Source organism: Aristolochia californica, unplaced genomic scaffold, assembly GCF_029961685.1.
Source record: "Aristolochia californica isolate CCGP_79_NKW_82.1479 unplaced genomic scaffold, dmAriCali1.0.hap1 SCAF_6, whole genome shotgun sequence".
NCBI classification, from domain to species: domain Eukaryota; kingdom Viridiplantae; phylum Streptophyta; class Magnoliopsida; order Piperales; family Aristolochiaceae; genus Aristolochia; species Aristolochia californica.
Window position 1 is genome coordinate 998,293 of NW_027182257.1, and position 26,554 is coordinate 1,024,846.

At 36.6% G+C, this 26,554-nt stretch overlaps 3 protein-coding genes and 1 long non-coding RNA gene across 6 annotated transcripts; 2 read left to right on the forward strand and 2 right to left on the reverse strand.

Moving 5' to 3' along the window:
* Positions 1 to 1,097: 1,097 nt before the first annotated feature.
* Positions 1,098 to 7,095, reverse strand: LOC137967225 (uncharacterized). Of its 3 annotated transcripts, none has more exons than XM_068813740.1 (6): positions 6,801 to 7,095; positions 6,093 to 6,178; positions 3,483 to 3,556; positions 3,061 to 3,164; positions 2,798 to 2,869; positions 1,098 to 1,564 (listed from the first exon to the last, which is right to left on the reverse strand). In XM_068813740.1, the coding sequence occupies exons 2-6, from the start codon at positions 6,158 to 6,160 to the stop codon at positions 1,307 to 1,309; spliced, it is 576 nt and encodes a 191-aa protein (XP_068669841.1). In that variant the 5' UTR covers positions 6,161 to 6,178; positions 6,801 to 7,095; the 3' UTR covers positions 1,098 to 1,306. The 3 variants fall into 3 exon arrangements, with proteins under 3 accessions (XP_068669841.1, XP_068669840.1, XP_068669842.1); XM_068813739.1 differs by having other exon boundaries at positions 6,093 to 6,181; XM_068813741.1 differs by lacking the exon at positions 6,801 to 7,095 and adding an exon at positions 6,576 to 6,763.
* A 1,422-nt stretch (positions 7,096 to 8,517) lies between these two features.
* Positions 8,518 to 14,876, reverse strand: LOC137967224 (secretory carrier-associated membrane protein 4-like). Its single transcript, XM_068813738.1, has 13 exons — positions 14,742 to 14,876; positions 12,920 to 13,030; positions 12,785 to 12,847; positions 12,550 to 12,583; positions 12,351 to 12,473; positions 11,274 to 11,336; positions 11,085 to 11,178; positions 10,764 to 10,809; positions 10,617 to 10,684; positions 10,218 to 10,266; positions 9,484 to 9,549; positions 8,999 to 9,037; positions 8,518 to 8,820 (listed from the first exon to the last, which is right to left on the reverse strand). The coding sequence occupies exons 1-12, from the start codon at positions 14,796 to 14,798 to the stop codon at positions 9,002 to 9,004; spliced, it is 810 nt and encodes a 269-aa protein (XP_068669839.1). The 5' UTR covers positions 14,799 to 14,876; the 3' UTR covers positions 8,518 to 8,820; positions 8,999 to 9,001.
* Positions 14,877 to 16,893: 2,017 nt separating this feature from the next.
* LOC137934215 (protein SENSITIVE TO UV 2-like) lies at positions 16,894 to 26,539 on the forward strand. The gene is made up of 13 exons (XM_068778489.1): positions 16,894 to 16,905; positions 17,139 to 17,540; positions 17,861 to 17,899; positions 19,153 to 19,271; positions 19,369 to 19,533; positions 20,263 to 20,461; positions 21,111 to 21,179; positions 23,924 to 24,039; positions 24,531 to 24,896; positions 24,978 to 25,084; positions 25,368 to 25,525; positions 25,617 to 25,816; positions 26,010 to 26,539. Exons 1-13 carry the CDS (start codon positions 16,894 to 16,896, stop codon positions 26,275 to 26,277), a joined length of 2,220 nt encoding a protein of 739 aa, XP_068634590.1. The 3' UTR covers positions 26,278 to 26,539.
* Positions 19,741 to 20,261, forward strand: LOC137934600 (uncharacterized). Its single transcript, XR_011109193.1, has 3 exons — positions 19,741 to 19,871; positions 19,972 to 20,006; positions 20,087 to 20,261. It is a non-coding gene; the product is annotated as an uncharacterized lncRNA (long non-coding RNA).
* Positions 26,540 to 26,554: the final 15 nt, after the last annotated feature.

Below are 26,554 nucleotides of genomic sequence, written 5' to 3' on the forward strand. Positions count from 1 at the left end.
TGGAAAAAAGAGGGGTAGTGGGTATTGGGTAGTTCCCTACCCTAGGGATGGTGATCTCTCCTCCATTGGCGTCATACTCTCGACCTCTCTCTTCCGTATCCATTGCATTTATTTTATGTCTTGGAATATCTCACTCTCATCTCCTTGGCCATGCTTCCCCTTATCTCCGTCTCACTGCTGCAAACAGACAAATTATGTCACTATGCAACGGAGTTCAACTGCCCCTCACTCTTTCGTTATAAGCATGGTTACACAACTCACATGGTTAAGAAGAGGTGGGTCAGACTCACCCCTTAGTATTTTCAATGAGCTTCTCTCTCTCTCTCTCTCTCTCTCTCTCTCTCTCTCTCTCTCTCTCTCTCTCTCTCTCTCTCCTTGTAATTTTTAGACTCAAGAAAACTTATCTAACTCGCATATTTTAGTTTTATTAGAAGGGGTCATTCCTTATACCCAATTAGGTGATGAATCTGATACCACTAAAATGCGGTACTCATATTACTAAGATTGGTATTTCTAGTAGAAATACGTTTTTAGGATCATTAGTGCCTCATGTTTTCTTGAATATTTTTTACTACAAAAATTATATAAATTTTCAGGTAATATTTTCTAGCCAAGATGGGTAGGAAAATCGTATAAATTTTTTTTAATAAGTATTTGACAATTGATATTGTAATACTTTTAAAATAAAACATTTTTTATGGAAATTTTGTATTTGACATTTTATTTATCTAAAAATTTATTGAATAAATATGGTAAGATACGAGATTGATTATTAATTTCTATTTATTTTCTTGGAAAAGGCAATAACAGGTCCATTTAATTTTCTTTAAAAATTTATAAAATTTTCCATATAATTTCCTAATAAGATATTAATAAGATTTCATCTAAAGATTTTTTGAAAATATGTATCCTAAAAAAGATATTATAACTTTTCATAAGATATAAATTTTCAACCAAAAGCACTAATGGGGCACCTAAATGATTTGTTGGTAACCTTATGAGTTCCAAATAAGTTCTATCTTTAGTGACTTTCATTGTCTATTAATGTATATGATAAGAATTTGTCAATTAATTAGCAATTTAAGTATAATAACAACACCATATTCAATGGCTTCTTTTAAATACTTGAGATAAAAAAAACTAGCAAGGAAAAATAGTTCCAGCCTTGGTGGAGATGAATGGACAAAGGGTGGGCTTGTCAAAATGTTTCTCTTTGTTACTAAAGACACAAGTGCATCTATATAATTATTCCAACTTCCCATGTAAAGAAGACTCGAGTGAGCAAAAATTGGCTCAGAGACGAACATCAAATCCACATACTACTAAAGGCTTCTTCAAATGCTCTCCTCCGGCTAAGCTCAACCGTCCAACCTCCTGCTCTTCCACCTCTCTCTGCCTTCAGTTTCTGTGTTTCTTCATCCTCAGGTACATCAGGTCCACCTCCCACAGGAACTGGTTGCATTTGTGGGACCATGCCAGTTGGTCGGGGTTGCGCAAATGCCCCCCCAATCGTGGCAGGTGCATATTGTCCAGCACCACCAACTCCCACTTGAGAACCTGAAGCCTGCAATCCAGGGCTTTGCAGCTGTTAATTATATTCATGATAGATTTCTGAATATAAAGAGTTGTGAGATTTTCTTTGGCGAATAAGCAGAAAAAAAAGACACATTAAAAAACGGGAGGAAAAATTAATGGGTTATAAAGTTGAGTAATAAGCCTCCTAATGGCTAATTATTTTGGGATGGAACAGAGCTCAACCCAAATCCCAACAAGGAGATTTCAGTCATGCCCAATTAAAGAAAATTATATCAAAGTGCCCTATCTGGGATAGCAAAATGATGTTTTACATATGAGAGAGAATTTTCAACTAATATCTCTATGATCAGTCAGTCTAAAAGCACTAGATGTGCTACTGAGTGAAATCTGTACACAGATTAGAAAGCCAGAAACCATTTTCTATTCAAATAATACTAAAAAAAAGAAAACATATACAAAAATAATTTTACTAAGAAATTAACTAGTTCATTTAAAGTAAAAAGAAAGGTGTCTTTGTCTGCTGAGTCTTAGCCACCCAAAATTTTGAAAATAAAAGAATGTAGTAACAAAATGATACTCTTAACTTCAAAACTCAACTTAGAGATAAAAACCTTTAAATTTTTGATATTTTTTAGAGGTGGGGGTGGGGGAAGTGCAAATGCACAAGAACAAGACAGTTGTAGTATTTTCTTGGCCTTTGCTCCTTATCAGTTATCAAATTTTCTCAAACTTGTCTCTTTTTTCAGGTTGCGATACCTCCTAAGAAAAAAATACATTTAAGAATTTTTTAGAAACGTTCAGAAAAGAAAAGTTTGTTCTTTAGTGCTTCTAATTGTTTGAGGATCCTGGGCTCCCAATTTCTTCACCTACATGTCATGCACTGGTAATTGCAAAAACAAGAAAGTTACTCCCTTTGATCAAACAATGAAAGCTATTTGAGGGTGGGGAGAAAAGAGAAAATTTGACATGCGCATATAAGTGGGAGCAGAACACTGATATCAAATTCAGTAAACCCCAACATTGAGATTTTTCACCTGAATTTACTATCAAGCTAGTCAGTTTTAAGGTTGATTTTCATGGACATGGCACAGGATTGATCACTAGGGGCAACAAATACATAATCTAAATCCATAAGAAAAGGTTATGGACTTGTAACTTAGCTTTGTAAATATCAAATGCATTCAGTAGCAGCATAAGAAAAGGCATATATCATGACCAGCCAAAGAAATAAATGAAATTCAAAACTAACAAATAAACCTACCGCATCAGTAGCATCAGCTTGTGCATGATTGCCAACCTTGCTTGCCCTTAGAGCTGCCGCTAGTTCTTCAGCCTGTGAGCATATACAATCAGAACTTAGAAGGTGAACGAGAAAGCACTACAATTTGATAGTAATTTGAAATAAAATACTTATGTTCGCAACAGATTAAATAGCCACAGTGACAATCAAAGAGAGGCCACAAGATGAAACTTCCAGTGCACATAATAAATAAACTCAAACAGAAGGGTCTAGTGACTCAGCACCTTGCGAGCTCGAGCATTAATTATTTGCTCAGCATTTTCCTCTTGGTACTTTGCAATTTTTGCTTCAATTACAGCAACATCTATTCCTTCTATTAAGCTGCATGCTGGAAGAACAAAAGCAATTAAAAAATAACTCATTGAGGGCCTGTCCTTCCCAGGGAAAGTAGTTTGCTCCAGCCTTTTGCTGTGGAAACAAAAACCAACTTCTACCAGCAATTACTTTGTTCATTCACTTAGGAGAAATATGAGCAATTCGGTAGAGTTAATATTCCCAAACAGGAGGAGCAAGGTAATCACTCTGGTAAAATTCTACTATTGGAACTCATTTGCCATGTCCATAACAAATCACAACAGTAAAATAAAACACATTCTAGAATGGAAAATCAAACAGTCTTCAAGTAAAGCATAATTATTAGACTTACTCATATCCTCAACTTCTTCCAAGTAATCATTGTAGTCTTTCAAGGATGGAAAATCCTCATCTCTTTTATTGAATCTGCACTCGACACAAGAATGTAAGCTGAATACAAAGTAGGAGCCACAATATGCTGCTTAAGTAAAGCTTGCCAGAATTTTGGAAGTCCCATAGAATGCTGAACATGGTTAGTTCATGAAACCCCTAAAATGGTCTCACCTAGTATTAACTCAAGAACACCAAAGAAGGAACATAAAAAACACAATCCCTAAATTACAGGCATCTTTCATACATAAAGATGCAAGCTGCAAGAATCAGGAACAAACCTAACAACTTGATCAGGCTGGTTCTTTAAATAAAATTCAAATTAAACTGCAACACTTGACAACTTTGCTTTCAACAGCAATCAATTAGCTGGTTGAAGAGAAAACCTTTTGGCACAGATCTACAGCCAAAATTTCAAATTAAAAAAATAAAAAAAAAACTTCTCGGAATCTGGTACCCAGGCAGGCTCAGTAACTAAAGAATTTTGTGAGAGTCTCTTTTTTCTCCAACTACCTCATTTTCTCCCAGTTCTGAACTGTCTGTTGTTTTGACTTCATTACAATCCCTCCAGTTAATATCTTCTAAGAGTAAGTACCTTCCACCTATCTATTCCTAATCTGAGGTTATACCACTAGCTTAGCGGTCACAGTATGGTTGGACAACAACTTCCTAAAATATTTATGAGATTCACTTGCATAGTTCCAGATAAAGTATTTGAAACGCAAAAAATAAAGGTCATTGTTGTGTTTCAAAAAATATATAAGTGACATTATCAATTGATTAGTCACCCCTCACGTTCAATTATGGGATAGTCCTCACTTTTTCTTCTGATTTATTGTCTATTTTTTAAGGGTGATAGATTTATTGAAAAGAAGCAAAGCGGACTAACAAGGCCGGCAGATCAAAGAAGAAAATAGAAGATAAAAGTGAGGCTTCTGATTCATCAGCAGGAAATAGGTTAAACATAAACCAAGATTCAAACTCATGATATGGATCTGATATGTTTAGAGTTCCATTCAGATGCAACTGCAAAGATACATGAGGTGTATGATCAAGCTGTTAACTAGCTAAAGCAGCTGAGGTGGTCCCAATGCACAGCCAACAGAAGCCCAGGTGTCAGACTTGGGAATTTTAGCATGGTCACCATAAGGGGTCCAGTTATTTCTTTTTCATTTATTGGCATATTATCTGGCCCTATGGTGCGCATATCAGCAATACATAACGTGAATCACCTAATACATCTCAGTTTTCAAATGGGGTGTTAAGGTACAGTAGTACTATATCACTCCCCTAAGTTGTTTCATGCTAAAAAACATAGATGTCAGCAACACAAGGTAGATCGCATATATTATATGCATAATGTCACACATTACAAACATTATGTATCACTTGAAGGACATTACAGGCCCATGGATATAGGCTTGTTATAGGACGTCAGATATCAGATTCACCAACCTAATATCTTATGCAAAAACTAAATGCCCAACCCCGATCTGGCAAGTCATTTAAAGTATTGCTAAATGAAGAAGATCTTAGTCCAAGAGTCACATAACCCTTGGGTTTTATGATGAGCTCTTGTCTCTCACTGCTAGTTTCTTCTTAAGGCTTCAATCTTCTGATTTGAACTCTCTGACAAAGGAGTTATTCTGAGTCTCCATTTACCTTGAACAGAGACCGTACTATATCCTTTCTATCCTGATTCTCACTTTTCTTTCATTAATTTTCTCTTCAATTTGTCAAAAGCAACATCAAGGTGGTAACTACATTATTGGTATTAGATCTCCATGTATCTCTAAACATGGGTTCAGTACCATTCTTTTGTCTGGTCCTCAAAATCTGGATTCTTATGATGTTTAACTGTCACTATTAGTAGTCTTCTCTTAAGTAAATATCAACTCAAAATGACATAGAAGCAGATATGGTCACCTTCTGAGATATTACCTTGGCTCTTAAATCAGACTACTGCTACTCTTATAAGTGAAAGGTTTCTCATAAGAGCGAGGTTACCACATTTTTCAATTTCTTTCATCCAGGACAGGACTTATCCCACTTTACTTGCCACTGAAGAATCAAGGATAACTAGCCCATCCTCCCTTCGGAGCTGTCCCCTTTTATCCCATTTGAGACCACAGTTTAGCATGTGTCAGACGTAAATTTGAGTTAGAGGTAATCCAGCTCAATAGCATATAATTTTTAAATATCTTCCTAAATCCGTTCTTCAAAATTTTGCATTCGCATATAAATAGTTCTTTCATAAATTCCTTTTCCAATCTTCACATTTGCCAGCTCAGAGCAAGGGGGTATTTTTCTTATCATGCTGGGTTTCTCGCTGCCTCCACACAGACTAATTAGTAGCAACCAGAAAAGAGAACGAAACATTCCAAATAGATGATTTTAGAACTGACTTATGCGTGAAAAAGATAAAATAGAATTGGCGCGGTTTTTCAAATAAAATCATCCAAAAAAAAAAAAGAAACTAAAGCAGGTTTGCACCTTTAAGAGAAACCTGGTCACTGATAAAGGTAAATGAAAGCATTGCAGGGATCAAAAAAGTAGAAGATTGAACACATACATGCTACCGATTCTCTTTCTGATGGCCATCTCCTTGGCAAAGGGATTGGTACCTGAAGACACCACCATCGTCTTCTTTCCTTACCTCTGCTGCACATTTCCGCCAGTCAAACGCAAGAGAAACTTATAAAAAATGAAAACGATGCCAGAAGCATCCGAGTGTGCAGTGACATGTCATTAAATCCCGACCCGACCAGACCCGAAAAGAGACCGGGTCCGGTTAAACCCGCTTCAACAAGATTTTTAACATGTTAAAAAACAAAACACAAAAAAGTCTGGGGAGTTTCCTCCCCTGACCTGGGGCACTGAGGAGGGGCATCACCTCCCTCCCCGTCACCGAGGTTCAGCGTTTAATCATGGATCCCAAACCAAACCAGAGGCGGCGAAGGATTGGTGCCGGCAATGGTGGCGGCAGATGCTTCTATTGCGGTGTTCCATCACAGACAAAGAATCGTCAAAACTCGAAAACTGGAAAAAAATTAACTTCTTCACCGCTTTGCTGATCGCCTTGTTCCTCCAATTCGAATATTTGTAGTGGTCGTGAACAAGGAATCAAATGGACGAAAGATGGCTTCTGAGCCAGTGTTTACAGCTTCGAGTGTAAAAAAAAAAAAAAAAGGTAGAAGGGCAAAAGAACTAAACCGAGGGAGGAAAACTGCAAAAACCAATCAAACCGAGGGCATTTCTCTTTTAGCCATCATAAACTTACCGGAATCACAGACACGGAGAAAATGAAAAGTTCTCGAGGACCTTTCCTCTTTTTTGCTACTATTTTGCTTTCGTATAACCGCTGCCTTTAAATACTCGCAAAAGGCACTAGAGTCTGCACCGAACCTGGCCTCCTAACCATCATATTCTTTACCCATATACGCTCCATTTCTCCTCCTCCTTCCCCACTTCTTCTTCTTCGATCCACCACCGTTCACATTGCTGCTAACAATGCAACTACTTCCTCTACCTGAAGCTAGCAGAGATTCTTCTTCACAGGGTCTTCATGTTTCTAAAGTGAGTCCATGCTCAGGTGATCTGATGTGCAAAGAGAAATCCGACTGAGGAAGAGAAGACTTATGGATAAGACGCACCACTCTCATGGTTGATTGAAGATATCCTCCATGAAGAGCTCTTTAGAGATCAGGTCAATTGCACTACGTTCCTAATGGATTTGGTGCGTTTGAGTTTCAGTATAATCTTTCTGGATTTTTGGTTTCTGCGTACTGGTGTTCAAGAATCCTTGAATTGTTTCTTTTTAATCAATGTGAAATGTAAATATCAATACGAAAATATTAGTTTTCCAAACCAGACAAAAAAAATACACTGTTCGAATCGTAGGTTATCACAATCACTACGTCCGATCATCATTATAGCCTCGATTATAATGGCTAAAGGTTCTAATGATTCGAAGATATTACAAGTTCGCTAAAACCTGAATTGCGTCTTTCTTTTTATACCGATCCGAAGACTCTACGATCCCCACACGTATTGTGACCGATCGATCTCACAGGAAGATTAGAGCAGCGAGAACGCTCAGTTTGTGCCGAAAGTGGACACCAAGGTGCTCCTATCGGAGCTTATTCCGTTTGGGAAATATGAAGGGAGTAATTGATGAGATAGAACCCCACTCTTATTTCTCCCTTGCATGCTAAGGAGAAGAGGAGGTATAGTTTTATATGTTAATAACTACAAAAATTTAAAAGGGAATTACCATGTTCTAACGGTTTTAAGTTAATTATTCTATAGAATTAAATCTCAAACTCATATTCAGAATTATATTATCTAGCTTGTCATGTCAGAAATACGATGGCTGTATCTGAAAATTACCCAATTTTAAAACATATGCTTATCGTAATGTGCCCAATTAACTCAATTGATCTAGAGATCTGCGTCTAAAGCTCACTCTTGATAAGCTAAAGGGATTTCACCGACATGATCCGCTTCCCCTGGTTAAGTTTTATCCTGAACCAAGCAGGTATTATCATCTTTAGCCACTAGAAAGAGATAAAGCGCAAATGTTTTTTTAATTATTTGGTAGGAGATCGATTGCCCGTTATATGCCCTTTGTTCCCTCAGATTTTTCTGATTTTTTTGAACATTTTATTAAACACCTATAACATTCTTGGAACATTTTCATAATGCCCACCCTTGGATTGCTCCACTCCACCGCTCAGCAATGGTTCAGCCTTTAAGAAGAAAAAGAGGATGGAACAATGTTCTCCTCCCAATAAAAAAAGAACGAAAGAAAAAGAAAACAACAATATTCAACTCCACTGCCTACGTACAAGAATACGCTATAACTGAAAACCCGTTCCTTTCATTCACCAAGTACCAACTTAATGAAGCCTCACAGAATCTACTGAGTTGCATCCGCATAGGTGTGTATAGTCAAGTCCAGATTTAGCCAAAACATCTTAGCTGATTGAACATCCAACTCAGAAAGTTTCTTGTTATACTGTAATTAGAGCACCGCATAATAATATTTGAGCGGATGAATTAAGCAAATAACATGCCCTTTCCTAGTCTTACTGTAGAAAACCACTAGTTTAAACAATCATTTGTTACTTCGGAATGTTCAGCCTTGGACCAAGTTAACTCCTACGCAGCTCGAATTCAAGGTATCCCAAACTATGGTTTGAATATCAGGCCAAATGGAACTTTATTCTACATGGACAATAAATTATACTACAAACACATAATCCTATTGAAAGCTCTTCTCGTTTTGCATCATCGACTCACTAAACAGTGCACAAAGGATACAAAGAAACAAAACAGATATCAGGAACAATCAAAATTAATAATAAAAAATGATAATAATAAATAAAACAGTGCCAAGGCACCTCAATCAGCAATTAAAAATTAAAAATTTCAGATCAGAAGACTGGCAGCAGCATCAAGCTTTGTTTATATGTTTACCTATTAGTTCTTCGATCCCCTGAAATACATGTATATTTTCTGCAAGGTCCAGAAAATACAAGAAGTTACCAGATGGCACAGCGCTTTTTCTTTTTCCGACAATGAGCAAATTAAAGTGGCCCACAAGGCAAGCAAACGAACTACATACAAATGTTACATCAAAATATGCTACCAAAATGTAGTTAACTCTAAAGCATGGAAGCGTGTGAACCATTCCTCAAACCAACTCGGATTTTGGACACATTTATGTTACATACTCTAACATGGCATTCAATAACATGCAAAGAAGGACAGACATTCTCTAAAGAAAAAAACATTTCACAATTTTAACAAAAATTTAGGAGTTTTTGTGTTTAGAGATAGCATTTCATTTCCACTTCATTTTTAACTTCAAGAACTTACGAAAAAGACATGTAAATTGAACCATCATTTTAAAAAGCTTAGAAAATTACACAACAAAAATAAATAAATACAGAAAAACTAACCTGCAGTACCCAAAAGCTTAGCAACGCCTCCAAACAGAAGAGCCCAAACCCAATCAAGTAGAATATCTGCCAACAGATTACACTTATTATTGAATAACGACAAATATCACCAAAACTATTAAGAATATGAAAAGAGCAGCATTACTCCAGAGGTATAACAAATCAAACCTTTCCTTAAAAAGAAGTTGGAATCAAACCTAATTTACTGTGTGAATAATCTTATTTCTATTTTTTTCCTGAATAGTCCCATAACTTTTATGTTGATAACAGAAGATGCAAAAACAACAGTTCACATAATAAATAATGCTCAATTGACAACAATTACATGCGTGGAGGGCTTGGTGTATTCAGAATTTTATTATAAAACCAAGCATGTTGGAATTCTATTATGGGAACATACATCTTTGGCATAAAGAATTCAAGAATATAAAATTTGAGAATTCAGTATCTTGCTTGTCATAAGAAAGACGGAGAAAATAGAGGTTACCAAAGATCTCCAGCTGCAGTGTTCAAATTTGGTCATTTATTAACAATGAGAGAAAGGAGAGGCAAGGAGAAGAGAAGAGGAATACTCTGGGAAGAAATAACAGTTCCAGTTTTTGTATGATACAGTACTTTCTATACTTCAACAAACATCCAAGCATCCCCAGAGCCACTGAAGCTCAGCCAAATGTTGCATCTTATAGCCAAAATAGATAACTGTATGATGTGCTTTAAAATCATATAAAACTTACCCCAACTAACACATGATCTGAGAAAACATCAATGGCAGCAAGGATACCCCTGAAAATGAAATACCATAAGAATTCCATAGCTGCATATGTAAATAATTTAAATTTTTCAAGAACTAACATCATAGAACTTCCAACAGTTTCTAACCAATAAAGAAGGTATTTCAACAGATTCAGTCACAGTAAATGCACTCCTTCAGAAAATAATGGTCACTGTATTCCAGAAGTTTTTTTTTGAGAAGTACTGTATTCCAGAAGTTAATAACTGATTATGTCCCAAAAAACTATTTCTTAGATAATCAACTTGACAGAAAATGTATAGATCCAGAGGTAGAAAACTTCAGCTGGAAGAACAGTCTATGCATGTTTTCAGGAAAAAATAAGACTTCAAAAAGAACTCACGTTAATGACTTCCCATGAAAAACAATTGGAGGAGCAATTGCGGCAAATATACAAAAGCCGATGTGGATCTGCGCCCAACATATAAAAAAAATAAGAAGAGGTTCCTTAAGAATGCTAAAAATCAGAAGCAATAAGCCAAAACATCACCAGATATAACAGGAAAAACCAGCCAAACTTCAAGGCACTGTTCGTCCTGTAAACCACAACCATTATGATAAGTCAATACCAGACTTTAGGAATGACATGAATGTATAGGAAATATAAAAACCTAAATTAGTACAAGTAAAAGTTCTACCAAAAAAAAAAATTCCAAGTCGAAAAGATTCATGATATACATACACTAGTAGTAGCTAAGAACATATCAACAGGACATGTAACTTCATGGTGGCAAAAGGTGCATATGTCGTGCAGACAAAAAACGAAACACCACATGGTTGCAAGCAATGAACAAAGGCACTGGAATTCTACCTCATGGCACGATAGAGAGGCCTATACCACAGCACATAGGAAAGAGGACACCCAAGTAAAGCATAGATAGTGGCAAGGAAAAAGATTTTAACACCTGCATTTATGGAACTTTTGAAAGTAAGAATGTTTCTAATGAATTGACAGTTAAAGCATCAATTCTGGATCAATATCATAAAACATGAAACCTACCTCCACCTCTAATCCAACAGACTGTGATGGCAACTACATTCCAAACAAGGCAAAGCACTATACCTGTACAGATCCAGAAATTAATGTTTTAATTTTTTCTTTATTTGACAACATTTTTTAAAATTTTAAAGCACAAAAATGCTTTTACACAGAAACCATAACAGCAAACAGGTCAAAATCTACCAATAAAATTATCAATTTTTCAGGACAGAAAATGAACAGCTTGGAAAACAAAGGCCACTGAACAAACCAACTTCAGCTTTGAGGGAACTGGGTTAGGCCAACAAAACCTCAACCAGATATAAACATAACGCTTTTCAGCTGAAAGGCAGGAATGGGCACAAATCCCAAACTCACAGTTAACAAAATAAGTTAATAGCGGAAGCAAATCATCCTTCAAGTGACCACCTGATTATGCTTGAGCTCTATACCATTTGAAAACAATTCAAGCTGAATTGACCACAATGTAAAGACATTCTAGGTTCCTTTCTTCCACGGCATATCAGTGCTCTAATTTACAGAGGAGTGGTTTTAAGGTCTGTTTACTGCCAAATGCAAGTATCCTAGACATCTCAGAACTGCGATCAGTAATAACTCAGGCAGGAAACTGTGAACCCTGCAAGGAAGCAGACAACTGCATTTTCATCTAATCCGTGTCCATACAGATTATAAAACTGCTTTTTTCAGTTATAATCGTAAATCTCTATCGAGAGCCGTCAGACGCACTAATTTCTATACAACTAAAAAAGCCTGTACGAAAAAAGGTAAACCAAGATAGTAACAAGGGTATTGAAGACTGATGGTGACAAGCACATTAAAGACTGACAATAACAAGCATGTTGAAAATTGACATACAGTTCTCATGAGAAAAAACAAAAAGGTCGCATACACCTCAACATATGCTACCAGAACAGAATGTGCTACATAAAATTGCATGCAAGTGAAAACATAGTATAGAAGGGTAGGAAAAAAAGGGAAGATTTTGCAAATGAACATGAGTAAGGACATAAGAAGACTATCAACTGCTCTTCCAACAAAAAATAAATAAAAATAAAAATAAAGAGGACAACTACATACCCAACCAACTTGCAAATGCCAAATACTGCAACCTCTGAGCATGAATTGGAATTTCATTCACTATATCATGATGAATAATTGGAAAGAAAGGAGGCCAATTCTTGTCATCTGCTGGCACACCAGCTGTAATTGCAAGGTATATATTAGTTGTGTTAAACAAGTAATTACCATAAGGACATTAGGGAACCACTGATTTTACCTCTGGTTACAGCTTCTTCCCTTCGTTTTATGTCCTGTAATTAACAATTTGGTAACAAATGTCTCAGATGAAGTTCACTGGCAAGAACTAGAAGCTTTAAAGAATTCAGTCCTACACAACCAGAAGGGGGAAGATGTAGTTCTCCTTGCAGAAAAGGAACTCAAGTTGTTTCCATTCATTTAGCAAGACAAAAAAAAAAAAAAATACTTAATAAATACATAAGCAATCACTTGACCTTTTCTCTTCTTTTCAAGTCAGCTTCCCAAGCTGCAAGTTCCTTCCCTCTTTTCTTCGAATCCTACAAAAATTCAATATCAGCCTTATAGAGTAATCAGCAGCAGGGAAATACTTAGTAAGTGATGTCACATACATTCATAGTATCCAGTGGTATGTCAACAGTTGCATCATGCCTCTGCCCAAAACCCAAAGGTTCAGATCCCACTGGTGGAAGCCTCGACTTTGAAGCAGGACCAGACGAATTCTGCAAAGGAGGATATTGGTGACAAAATAAAATTGGCATAAAAAAATAACACATTTGTGGCTCAGAAAACATCCTTTGGTTTTTGTAACACATGAAAAACCTTTCAGCTAAGAAAATAAAACTTGTCTGCCTAGGCATATTTTTTCTGTCTTAGAGAAGTTGAAAACAAGGGAGAACACTTCAACTCTTCATTCATGAAGCATGTTTGCTGTCATAGGAAGTACTCCTTATCCTATACTCAAATAATTACTAGTCCACGACTTAATCAGCTCAAAGTAGAGCACAATCCATTGCACACCACTGTGTTTTTATGGGGTTTCAAACTAAATCTCACATGTCTTGAACAGATTATAAGTTGAATAATCAATTGATCGAATGATTTGATTAATATCTCAGTCTTGGCAACAAAAAAAATTGATCTCAACAGTGCTTCTTGTGTTTATTGAGCAGTAAGGGGCTTCATGGTCTACACAGCAACCCCAAGACCATATATGAATAACTAATTTACTTCAAAACTTAGGGCACTCAATGAGAATTTTTACAGATTCTTCAGTTTTAGTTATATTCACATGAGATGGCCTTTTAGCATTCCAATTTCTCTCAAAGTTGCAGTGTATCCAAATGATCAAACTGTGATCTAGACCTCAAATTTTGCCAAAGTTCCTCTTTTATCTGTGATCTTCCAAACTTTTTATCTGACATGTCCAAACGCACCAACCTTCAACTAAAAGAACCAAAATGCAATTACAAAATTATTAAAGTCTGATGGATGGTACTAAACATAGAAATTTAGAGAAAAAAGGATAACAAGAAAACATTCCATGTCCTCCATACGTTTCAAAAGATACAAAACCACATAATTCTGTAATGGCAAAGAACCATAACCAACACCATTTTATACATCGTTTATATCTGCTGAAATATGTAGGTATCAGATTAGCATGCAGAATATACAATTATTGTGTAATATGCAAAGGCGAAGCCACAGAAATGGGGGAGAACTAACACATGTTTTCAAGTTTATTATGTAGCAACAAAATCACAATTACATGAACTGCTGCTTGAAGCTACATCCAATTTCTCTCAGCCAATGTTTCCGTGAACATGTTTCCTTTCCTATGAAGAGTTTCAATCACCATTGCTGAGATCATTTCGTTAGCTTCAAACTTAAAATCGTGAACGAACAATCAAATTTTACGGAAGAAGTACCTCTTCGGTATCGTCGGACATATTCCTCCCTTCTGAAAGTAAATTAGTACTTACGAAAAAACAACCACGGAAAGAGGTTGAAAATATCCATGAAGAGAATAGGATACTATAAATGAATTAGAAATAAAAAAGAAAAAACATAGAGGACTTTAATAATTTCATCTCTTGAAAGCAAATACTAGTATATATCCAAACTGATAGCAAAATGAATTCAAATTCTTTCAACTGAGATTAGTGACTTGAACAGGTCAACAAGCTCCGACAATTGTTGAGCTGACACAGACCAAATACCTAGGGTTCTCTACTTTTCCTAACTCAATCACAAACCATAGATCTCTAGTGGATCTCTAGTGGCACTCCCAAAACCCGACCAGAAATTTCAAAATTGTGCAACATATAAAAGAAAACGGCAATTCCGTTTAAATCTGACGCAGAAAGCAAGACGAGTGAAATCAAAGGGGAACAGCTCTAAAATGCAGCAGAGATATTCAAGGACGGTTACCGCAAAAGGATTCACTTCGTCTTCTTCGAACGGATTAGGATCGTTGTGACGATGCATCTCTTTACCCGATTGAGGCAAAGCAACCGAAACAAAAGCCGGGAGGACGCAACAGTTTCGACGCACCGACGGAAAGTGCGAGACTGCAAATGCTGGACGCTGGAGAGAGCTTTTCTCCGCATATATACGACGCGCTCATCGAAGAATCAAAACAAGTTATCGGTTTAAGACATAAAACGCTCGTAATTTACATGAATGCCACTTAAACTGTGTGTACTTTTGGCTGTTCTGTTGGCGTATCCAGCACGTCGCGCCAAACTGTTAAAAAGGGCTTTTCGTCACTTCATATGCAACTTCTTTTCGAGTTTTGAATTAGTTTCGAGATTCGATTTTTCGGCTGTTTTCTGTTTGAAAATTATATGGCGGAAAATGCGGTGCAGCATTACATAGACATGCCAGCTGGAGAAAGTGATTTGTTCTGCCACGCCCGCTGCCACATCATACGTAAATTTTTGTTTGCCAGGGCCAATAGGAGGAACACGCAAATAATTCTTAAAAATTTAAGAAAATAAACTACTAGCTGGGTGGCATCTAGCCAAGTGAGTGACTCTGAGCTCGGCTTCGTTCCTGCTCGGTTCAATTCGATTTATTTGGAGTTCGAGATCCAGATAAGGCTCGTTTGAGTTTACAAGCTGAGCTCGACCAAACCATAATTCGATTCAAAAGCTCGCGAGCCGATTCGTTAACGGGCTCGAGAGTCGGGAGCGGGAACGAGAGTGAGAGCAAGGGGAAGGAAAAATTCTTCCTCCCCTCATCACCGCCAAACCCCTCCCATCCGTTGTTGTGGCCGCCTCTGTCATCGTTGACAGTTGCTCGCCAATCGCTAGACCCCCTTCCCTTCCATTTCTTCCAATTTTAAGTAGAGGTCATGCACAATTTTATATAAAAGGTATGCACAGTTTTATGTAAATTGTATGCATAATTTTATATACAATATTTTACATGTAATTCTTGAAAAGTTTTAAATGTATATCGGAGCTCGAACTCAAGACATGTATTTTTTTTTAAGGTTTAAATGAATATTGAAATTCGAGATCGGTTCAAACTTGGTTAAAATTATCGGGCTTGAGTTTGATAACAATTTTAGGTTTGAGGTTAGGTTTAACTCGAGCTTGAGTTTGAAATATTTAAATCAAACTCGGCTCAAACATAGACAGGTTCGGGTTCAGGTCGGCTCGATGCCACCCCTACCACCCAATACTAGCGATAGCTCCAAATTTATGTTGCTTCGTGTGACACCAAGCATCAACCCGATACACGATTAAGCAAGTTTGGTGTCACATTACCTTAATAGGTTTGATTATTTAAATAATCACAAATAAGCATACACATAACTAGTTTACATATTAGAGCACACTGTGCATATTTTATAATTTATTAAATATTAAAATTTTAACTACCAACGGTTTTTTTTATTTTATAAATTATATTACATTATTATATAAATTATAAAATTATAAATTTTTTATTACATGATTATTACACTATTCCTTTAGAAGTGGCAGTAAAACCTAATCAAATCGAGTTTTTATCATAATAAAATAATTTATTATAGCTAATAACTATATTTTTTGTATTATTAAATTTAATATTTTGTCATGTTCCTTTTTTTCATTTTTAAATGAAATAATAATAAAGCCTGTGATTATTCTAAGGCAAGTCAAACTCATTGAGTAAAAAAACCAAGATTTAAACATCAAGACATGGGACCATTGGGACCATTCCTCACTTGAATACAAAGGGAAAGGCATGGAACTCCCTCTCCTTTCAAGTATGAAATTGATGAAAATGTTCATCTCTAAAGTTATTTAGGGGGGGGGGTGTAACAATTCGATGATCTAGGAATATGAGACCAGGAACAAACTAATTTACAAAAATCTTGAATTTGAAATAAACATGGCCAATGACACCAAGAAGTTTCCTTCTTCCCCGAGTTCGGGTTAATAAAAAATCAACAAACCATGTCTCAATCCATGAAGCTTAGTAGTAAAATAGTAGTTTGAAGCGGCTAGCAAATAAGATAAATATAACACTAAAAGAGTAGTAAAAGACCCCTCAAGCCCTGATTCCCGAGCAAAGAGCCATCAAAGTTAAAATGGTGATCAAGGTATTTGACTTAATTGATTAACCTGCCGGATTGGTGATTAAATGGATTTGTATTACTTTGTTACCTTGTCTTGTCTTATTTTTAATTTTTTAATTTATGTATCATTGAAAGAGTGATTAAGTCCTATAATTGTTTTGTATTTAAGAAATGATAATGAATAATTATCATATTCAAAATGACACGAGTGCCCTTTTCCTCGTTTTGGCCTTTTTTGGATACTGCCATTTTGATAGATAACGAAGGGCAGACGGCCACGCTACATTTTTCTGTGGAAGTATATAATACATATTCCAAGCTCTCCTCTTCCTGTCGTCAGGCCGAGAAACCCATTTCTCACGAGTTCCGACGCATTCGAAGGGTTCGATGAATGGGACGAGAAGTTTTTGGACCAGGCGATTCGCCTGGAAGAAGTAGTCATCGCCACCAGAAATGCCACTCAGGCGTTGGCTTCTGTTCCCCCGTCCACTCGCCAGACTGTCGACTGGAACGTCAGCTTCTCGCCGCCACGAGAGCTTTCTCAAAGACCCAACTCGTCTTCTTTGCCTGAAAGGGAATGGGAAGCTGTCATGACTTGGAATGCTTCTCTGCCGCTGGTTGGATGGTCCGGGAAGGATAATGAGATCGAAAGATTGAAGGTGTGATACTTGTTCTCGGATGATTACTCCAGTTTTTCACTATAGGTGTTCCTATCCAATTAAAATATCTTTATGTTTCAATGGAGTGGTCAGAACATGCGTTTGGACATCTTCCACTACAGTTTATAGTAATCGAAATTACGCTGGTTGAATAAACTGTCATAGAAGGCGTATATTGATTTTGATTAAAAAAAGAAAAGAAAACAAAGAAGGAACATATATCAAGAAGGGAGGCAGCATAGTTTTCATGTGTAAAGAATCTTAATGTTTTGGCGTATCAACATTGTCTTTCATTATCTGAAGGTTATCTTTGATTGCAGAAAAAGTTGAGTCGCGTTTCCAAGCAACTGAATCACCTGGTATGTTTCTGTATAACTTCATAGATTATCCATGCGATTTAATAGCTTTTTTTTTGGGTTGGGCACACTGTACTGAGTGTCTCGGTTATTTTACTGGGCTAATTTTTTTATAAAATTTAAGTTGATACTCATTCCCATTATCTTAGCAGCAGTGGTCTAGATCTCATATGAATAGTATAAACTGAATCAGGGAGAAGGAATTTCATAGAAACACAAATTTTACCAAACTAATACATTGACATCATATGAAGCAAAGCAGTGTAGTAATAATTATCAAGGTGAAGTCGAATACAATTTTTAAATCTCCTTTTTGTAGCTCCGAATTGGTTATGTAGTTGAATCTTGTCCAAACATTGGATTTTGCCTCACCAATTATTATTGTAATCTTTACCTCAGTACTTTTATTATGGATTTGGAACTGAGTAGATGACAATGACTTGATGCATCAATTCAAAACATGATTCCATTAATTATGTCTTCACAGATATAGGAACTCTGGAGTAAAAAGTACAGTAGTACTAACAGCATGGGTCACAATTGTAATTGATACTTTAAATGTTTGTAGATCATTAACCAGTTAATGAGTTCAGTTTTATGAAAATCTTGAATTTTTTTACTTCTATCACTGTTATGTCTAATAAAAATTTTTAACGTCATTTTTATTTTTTCCCCTCTGCTGTTGTTATTCTTATTCTTTTTATAGTTACTGTTAGATTGAGGAGATTATGAGTTTTTTTTTTTTTTTTTTTCAGGTTTTCTGCAGGGTTTAAATCTTAGATTTTTATCACTTTCATGGAGAGCCTCTGAATTGTGCTGAAATAAATTAAATGAAAATAACAAGATTGAGATGAGAAGTTTCTTAACATTTAAAATCTCCCCAACTCTTTCTCTTATTAAGAAACCTTGCTATTACTAGTATGTGAGTATACTCTGGAAAATATAAAAGCAATCGGGCTTTTTCCACTATAAGTTCAATGAACAACCGTGTGTCCATGATGGACATTGGCATGCAAAGTCTGTCCATAAGCGTGAAGCATTGATGCTTTTGTGCCTTTTTCTACCTTCATGCACAGATGCAGGAAGGTTCTCTCACACTAATGACTAGCTATATTGCCTCATTTCTGATAGTATAATAGACAGCTTTTCCCACTAAAATTATGTTTTTTTTTCCTTTTTCACCCAAAGAAAAACGTTTTCTGTAAAAACACCAGAGTTGTAGGACTTAAACTGATAAAATGCCTGTATTGTTGCAGCAACATGAGTGTTTGGTGCTTAAAAAGGAGAGAGACAGGAAAGATGAACAACTTAAGAATGCTTTTTCACAAATAGAGGCAAAAAATGTTGAGATAGATTGTTTGAGGATAGCTCATACGTGAGTAGAACTGTTTTTCGGTACATGGTGCTAAGCCAGCATGCTATTTTCTTTTATAATATGAGCCGCTCTTGAGAAAGAACCTTTTGCCATACAGGGATTATGAAGCTACTATTCAAGATCATGCCAGCTTGCAGCCCCCTGGTACAAGCACTGCTCTTGGTCGGATTGGCACTGGTGATTATAGTTCTCAAGTGGAAGGTGCTTCAAGTATCACCAGTGTCAGAGAAGGCATTCCAAAATATTATAATGCCAAGAACTTGTATGAAGATGGCAATATCAGAAAAGATCTTCAAGATAATGAGGCTCCTGCAGCATCTGAACTAAAGCTCAGAGTCATTGCTGATACTGGTAAATTTATTTTCACTGGTGAAGATTTGATTATTAAAGACAACTCAGCTTTCTAACATATCAATCTCTATCTTTCTTTTGATTTTTCTCAAGCGAAAGATGCTTCTAGTATCCCCAGTGTCAGAGAAGGTGTTCCAAAATATTATAATGCCAAGAACTTGTATGAAGATGGCAATATCAGAAAAGATTTTCAAGATAATGCAACTCCTGTAGCATCTGAACTAAAGCACAGAGTCATTACTGATTCTGGTAAATTTATTTTCACTGGTGAAGTTTTGATTCTTAAAGATATCTCAGCTTTCTACATTCTCTTTCTTATGATTTTTTCTCACTTGTTTATTATTCTTAGTAGCAGTGACAAGCTGCAATGGCCATCCCATTCAGGTAGTTTTACAACCACGAGTGTTTGCATATTTTCATTTCACAAGGTGTTGCATTTTAACTTTGAAAGTTTCTCGGAACAGGTACTGGTCTCACCTGTGACAACTGCACTGTCTAAGTCTACGAAAGCCAGAGGAATCCAAACAGACTTCTTGAAGAATCATGGTTACATCCCTGCAAAGGACGAGTCATCTTTGCCCAACAGTATTTTAAAGAAATTGCATGAAATCTGGAAAGCTCCAAGTGGCAAAAGACCTAGAAAATATCTGCTCTCCAAGATATTTGTAGCTTGTGCATCAGAGTTTTATGAACTTTTAAGGTGCAAGAGTAGCTCCTCCAGAACAAATATGGATTCTCTGAGAGATCAAAGGTTTAATGTGACATTGCATGAAGAAATACTCTCTGTGGAATCAGCTGAAGCTGCAAAACTGACTCGACTCTTCACCCTTCTAACAGAGGTTTAAATAACATAATTAAATACTTTGTCTCAACTAGTCTTTCTCGTTTGTGGTAATCATCTTCAGTTCTTTTATTTCTCTTTATTCAGTTTCTTCACGTTTAGCCTATTATTTCAACCTTTAGGGTATATTTTATGCTGTCAGATTTGAGTTGCATGAGACCAAGGTCGCCCAGTGACATGTAGGTAGCTTACTGGCACTCAACTACCTACTAGCAAGCTTTTAGCAAACTGAACCAGTTGGACTGGCTTGAGCATCTCTATACCCTGCATGTCTGTACTCTTGTGTTAGTCTTTTTATGGCTTTGGTTTTAGTTCTTCCTACTATGTACTCTTTTGTTGATCCTGCATGTGTACGACATTTTATTTTCTATATATTCTTTTGTTGTTTTTAATGGGAAGCAAAACTTAGCTGAAAAAGAGGGAAGAGGATTCAAGAGCTACCTTTTGGTAATCGAACTATGGAAGTATAACCAGCAAGTGAACATTCGTGGCTTTTATGTAAACCTTATTATATGTTTATGGAATTTAGGAGGTTAACCTAGAATATCTGTATCAATATTTTCATAGCTTTATGAGGTTTTCCATGTGATCAATGTGGTGTACTGTCATTGTCTCCCTTGTAAATGATATGTCTTATATATCTGCAGTTAAGTAATGGGATGACGCCACTGGATAATTTGCTTGAAGCACTTCTTAACCTCTGTTTTACTGAAAAAGTGAGTGCTAAAATATCAGTATTTTCGATTTGCTTGACTGAATTAAGAATTATCATAATATACATTTATTCTCTTTAATTAATCTGATATGGTTTATTGGGATGGTCAACTAAGTCTAACAAAAGCAAGAATTATCATAATATACATTTATTCTCTTTAATTAATCTGATATGGTTATACACACTCTCTTAAAAAAAAAAGTCTAACAAAAGCAACGATCACTGTGATAAAATGTTTGGCAGACAATGAAAGGATAAACATGTTTGATGAATATCAAGTAAACTAACACACCCTAGTTTATCTTGCTTGTGACACAGCTGATTTACCTGATTTACCTGATTGTCACTTTTCAGATAACTTACGTATTCCTGTGCCTTCTGAATTGCATATAACATCAACTAAGAACTAGCCTTTTTTGGTTACTAAGTATTGCTAAAATACACATCAAAACTTCTTGCTTTATCCTTCTCAAAAAAAATTTCTTTGGTTCAGAACTGAAAAAACTATGTTCCATTTGTGTTTCTTTTTTTTGGTCCTGCACATTCGTGGCTTAGCTTATGTCAGTTGGTGGCTAAGGAGTAGTTTCCACAAGAGTTTAGAATCGGAAAGATGATTTTATTATTTAATTGATACAACTTCAAGCATTTTAATCACCTCATTGTTTTTTTTAAACCTGATATTTCATCCCAGAAACAAGAAAGAAGAGTGCACAACCAACAGAACCAGACACACCTGAACTAAAGAAATGACCAAAATAAGAAAGAATATTCCTAAGACAGGCTCTAAAAGAGTTCATCTCTCTTTCCAGATCAACAACGCAACCAGACATTGGACTAAGCCAAATAAAGCCTTTAAACTCTCCATCTATAGGCTGCTAAATAATGCAAAGTTGGACATGATATCAGTCATTTGCTTCACAGTATATATCACTTGCAGACAGGCTCTGAAATGTGGACAGCAAGCTAACATGTCGTTGATCCTCCTGCAAACTGTCCATGGAGGCTGACATTTTCCATTGATAGTATTAACAAATAGCTTGGAGTTGTTAATAACCCCCCTGGCCTATCATCCCTGCATGCAGCTCCATTAGCTAATGCAATGCATCATCCCCAGTTTGGTTTCTCTGACTTAGCCTTTTATCTTCTCCTATTTATCCTTACATCTGCCACAAAAGTCCAGCTATCCAGCATTTGCTTCTCCACTTCTCTGGAGGCCAAACATTTGAAATTATCAGGACATGAACTCTCCAGCAAGTGCAAAGATGGATGAGACGGCAGAACTTACTGATGAGAAAGAAGTCAGAATACCCTAGAGTTTCTATGCCTCCCTACTACTCATACCGAGAAACCACATGCTGCTTTCCAGAACTTCTTTAAATATTTCTAAGATGCAACCAGACATTGTGACTTACAGATCGTCTCTCTAAAAGTTGTGCTATCATGTATGCACAATGAAAACACCCCAGCCAGATGAAGTATCGCAAAAACAGTACTTTTGGAAAAACATGATCCAATATTTCACCTTGAGATGAACAAAACACACATAAATGATCATGCAAGAATCCCCATTTTTTCAACCCTAGCTCTGTAAGAATTCTATATTGTCCATATGGCGATAAAACATCCTGATTATTGGCAAGACTGGCCACATCCAGATATTGTTCCACAGCACATCATGAGGCTCCCTCATACACCAGTTGTTCAAAGTCTCATCATTTTTAATCACTTTAACAGCACTGTGGCCAGGGAAATTACCTGAGGGAGAGCATCTCCAAACAATTTTATCTTGTTCTGATCTTGGTAGTTCCATTACTAAAATCTCTTCAGCTATCTGACCATCCCAATAGGTTCTGACCAGTTCCTTGTTTCACCTTCTTGGGTTTTTGAGGACCAAATTAGCTACCACAGTAGTGGTGTCTATCCTATTCACCCTTCTTCCCCTGTTTATGAAAGGAGTCTCATCTAGCAAGTTTCAAGGCAGAGATGATATTTCTAAAGTTTTTTATAGCCTCTGACATTTTTTCTTGTTCAATATGACTAACTTAAGGATTACCTCTCGTGAAGTACCTAGTTTTCATCACTCTCATCCAATCGCTGTTCCTATCTGTTTGGAAGCTCCAGATTGAATTGCGATGTAAAGCTAACTGCATCCATCTGAAGGGTCTAACACTCAAACACTGCTTCCTCCCCCCTGCCTGCACACCTCTCCCACCTGGCTAACTGAACTTTTTACTTACAAATTTATATTAGACCACAAATTTGCTTGACATCTCTCAATCTGGCTCAAAATGCAATAAGAGATCGGGCAGGCAGACATTACTTGACTTGAGAGTAGTTGAATCACTGATTTAATAAATATTAATCTTCCAGCTATGGTAAAAGTGTGAGTGTTCCATCCTTTCAAAACATTCCTTGCTTAACCTCTTGTGGAACATTGACTTACCTAAATATTTTTTAACACCATCCACACACACACCCACACAAAAAAAAAGCCCTTTATTTGTGTCTAACTCTTTAATTTGAACCCTCAATTGCTGCACCTAACTCAGCACAAGAATAAATAAATAAGGGGATAAGAGGGACAAAAGCTCTGTGATTGGCACCTTTTACAATGATGAAACATGGTGGAGACCTATCACAAGCCATTACCAGCTTTACCACTACGCTGCAAAACCATATTTTAATCACCACATGTATATGATTTAATAATTTAACGGTATAGTCTTTGAAATGTGTATTTTCCAGCTTCTCGTCTTATTAAAAGCTCTGTTTGTGCAGTCAGATGTTGTCCAGAGATCTCTTCATATTCTGCATTTGCTATTGCAGCATACACTGAACATTGGCACACAATTGAGCAAAAGGTAGAAACTGCAAACTTTTTTCATCTTTTTTTTTTTTTTTTGGAAGGGGGGTTAGGATAGGGATGAGGGTTGGTTTTATAAAGGATGCTGGTGCCAGCAACCTGGTTTAAAAGCCCTGGTCTGCACTACATCTTGAGCCTGCTTTCACAGTCTCATTGACGGTTTAGTTGGATATCGAAGGAAACACATTCTTCTACCCCTAGTCAATGCTCAGATAAGGATACCCAAACCTTCTGATATTTAACCAAGCAGTGTTGCGCCAAACTTGATGGCAATCTCTTGGGGTTTTTGAGACTAGTTAATCTCCACAGCCATATGATCATACAAGGCAATCTTCATCTGACTAAGCTGGCCTTTAGTCTCATGAGCATGCAGATGACCAGTGATGATGATTTGTTGATTAATAAGCTTCTTCTTCTTCTTCATTGTTGGCTGTGCTTTTTACTTGCTTATGAAGTCAAGTATGATTTTTTTCAGTGTAATTTGGCCAGGGATAATGTTGTGATCACACATCCTTACAAACCAATCTCCTCTGAAGATAAAATCAATAATTCTCTGTTGAACGAAATTAAGCGATTTCGTGATATAGAGAAAGTGATTACTGGGGTCCAATCTGTTGTGAACCAAGACCAGGAGTTATCTCAAAATTTATTTTCATCACGAGCCTTTGACATGGAAAACATAGTGCATGAGGGTTCTAGCTGTGAAGGACTATTTTCACCGGTCTATTTGCTTTCAGTTTTTGAGATGATGCATCGAATCACAACTCGAAATAATGAAGTGAACATAAGGGTAGAAGCAATAATTATTATGAATTTGATACTGATGAGAACAAACCCCAATTCAGAAAGAGAAAGGTGAGTTTTCTTCAACCTCTTCTCTTTTTTTGAACTTCTTTGCTCTTACTTATGGTGCTCATGCACTCCGTCAAAATACAGGTTCGGATCAGTGCCAATATTTGAGAGCCTGACTTGGCTACTGAGGAAGGAAGTTGGCTTCTTGGTGCAGATGCAAGCATTGCGTCTTCTGTTCTTGTTGTTGAATTGTAAGCCCATTTCTCTGCTGTACTTTTTGCCATCTATTCTTGCAGTAATCTTGTTTTAAAGTATTTATACAATTGCTACTTTTTGTGTGTATAACTAGCATGATTAACATTTAAATTTCTGCAATTTTTTGTTTAAAGGCGTTCTTCCTTTAAAGACTTGGTGTGTCACCTCTGCATACTCTTCTTCACATTTCTGTAGTAGTCTTAATTGTTTAAAATGCTGTGCCATTGATTTTGTTCAAGCAATGAACTCTAAAATTTGTGTCTCTGTATTGATATGAAGGCCCAAGGCTATTGATGATGTTCTGTGATGAGCATAAAGATGTTCACCTTGTAGAAGGGTCTGTTGGTGGTAAAAGTTCTGCCGTGTTACAAGGAACAACTGTTCGGATTTTGGAGGGCTTAACAGAGTGCCTAGCTTGCAAAGGAAGTGGCCCACAGGTTAAATGTTGTTTCTTGTGCAATCCCCATCCCAACCCTGTTGAAGTGATATTTTGAGTTTTTTGCAACTAATAAAAGTTCACCCTCACAGGAGATCAAATTACGACGGCATGCGATTACTGTTTTGGCATTTATTGCATCCTCTGGAAAATGTGGCTTTGAGATTCTGCTGAATTTAAGTTCATCAAAAGGTAGAATGAACTTTCTGGAGTTGATTGTGCGAGTCTTGACCTCCGAGATTGGTGCTCAAGCCGTAGAGATGGTGGAAACACAAGAAGCCTCTAGGGAAAGGTAAAAGATAGACAGGCTATTTCCTGCATATTTAATACAAGCTATGAAGAAGAAGAAGAGCTCTTCTAGATTATCTTATTTCTTTCTCATCGTTTATTATGAGCTTGATCTCCATAAAATTACCTAGTTTTCAGTTGTTTCTTTGTCAGAGCTAATTCTTTTCATTCTTTTTCCCCATTATGTTTACATGCAGATTTTTACTGGTGAGGGAAGCACTAATTCTTTTGAACCGATTAGCATCAAATCCTGTTTATTCCACTTCTGTCTTGGGAGTGCTAACTAGCAGCAGATCCATGGCAAATTTGACCATTGATGTTGTGGATAATATATCTAGGAAAAACAGAGGCTTCCTCAAGTATGATGGATCAAAGAAAATGCGGACCAAGGAGTCGGAGCTTGTGGAATTGACTAACTCATTCAGAACTCGGATCCTCACCTTCCTTTGTGATAATATCCCCTGAGCCATTATCAGTGTAGACTTTTATGTACTTTACATTGTTTGGTTGACATGGTTAATCAGCATTGAACCCCCACGATTTCTTGTAAAAGCAAAATGCCATGAGAAGTATCGGTAGGATTTTTGGGTGCTCGATTCATGTGAAACCATAACATCATCTATGAGTCTGAAGTAGCTTTAACCAGTATCAAGTATGTTCTCAAAGGACAGGATGGGGATTGTAACAGAATTTTGAAGCTTGAACAATTTCATGAAGCCCTGTCTGGTTGGAGGCAGCTCAA

What these genes read in the sequence shown, in the direction of transcription:
- LOC137967225 (XM_068813740.1), bottom strand. Translation starts at nt 6,160, where the DNA reads ATGGTGGTGTCTTCAGGTACCAATCCCTTTGCCAAGGAGATGGCCATC. An exon ending in AGAAAGAGAATCGGTAGCAT is followed by an intron (nt 3,557 to 6,092) that starts GTATGTGTTCAA and finishes TGTCGAGTGCAG; the next exon opens with ATTCAATAAAAGAGATGAGG. An exon ending in GGAAGAAGTTGAGGATATGA is followed by an intron (nt 3,165 to 3,482) that starts GTAAGTCTAATA and finishes TTGTTCTTCCAG; the next exon opens with CATGCAGCTTAATAGAAGGA.
- LOC137967224 (XM_068813738.1), bottom strand. Translation starts at nt 14,798, where the DNA reads ATGCATCGTCACAACGATCCTAATCCGTTCGAAGAAGACGAAGTGAAT. An exon ending in TACCACTGGATACTATGAAT is followed by an intron (nt 12,848 to 12,919) that starts GTATGTGACATC and finishes GAATTTTTGTAG; the next exon opens with GATTCGAAGAAAAGAGGGAA. An exon ending in TAAGCTTTTGGGTACTGCAG is followed by an intron (nt 9,038 to 9,483) that starts GTTAGTTTTTCT and finishes TGGACCTTGCAG; the next exon opens with AAAATATACATGTATTTCAG.
- LOC137934215 (XM_068778489.1), top strand. An exon ending in CCCAATTCAGAAAGAGAAAG is followed by an intron (nt 24,897 to 24,977) that starts GTGAGTTTTCTT and finishes GTCAAAATACAG; the next exon opens with GTTCGGATCAGTGCCAATAT. An exon ending in GCAAAGGAAGTGGCCCACAG is followed by an intron (nt 25,526 to 25,616) that starts GTTAAATGTTGT and finishes TCACCCTCACAG; the next exon opens with GAGATCAAATTACGACGGCA.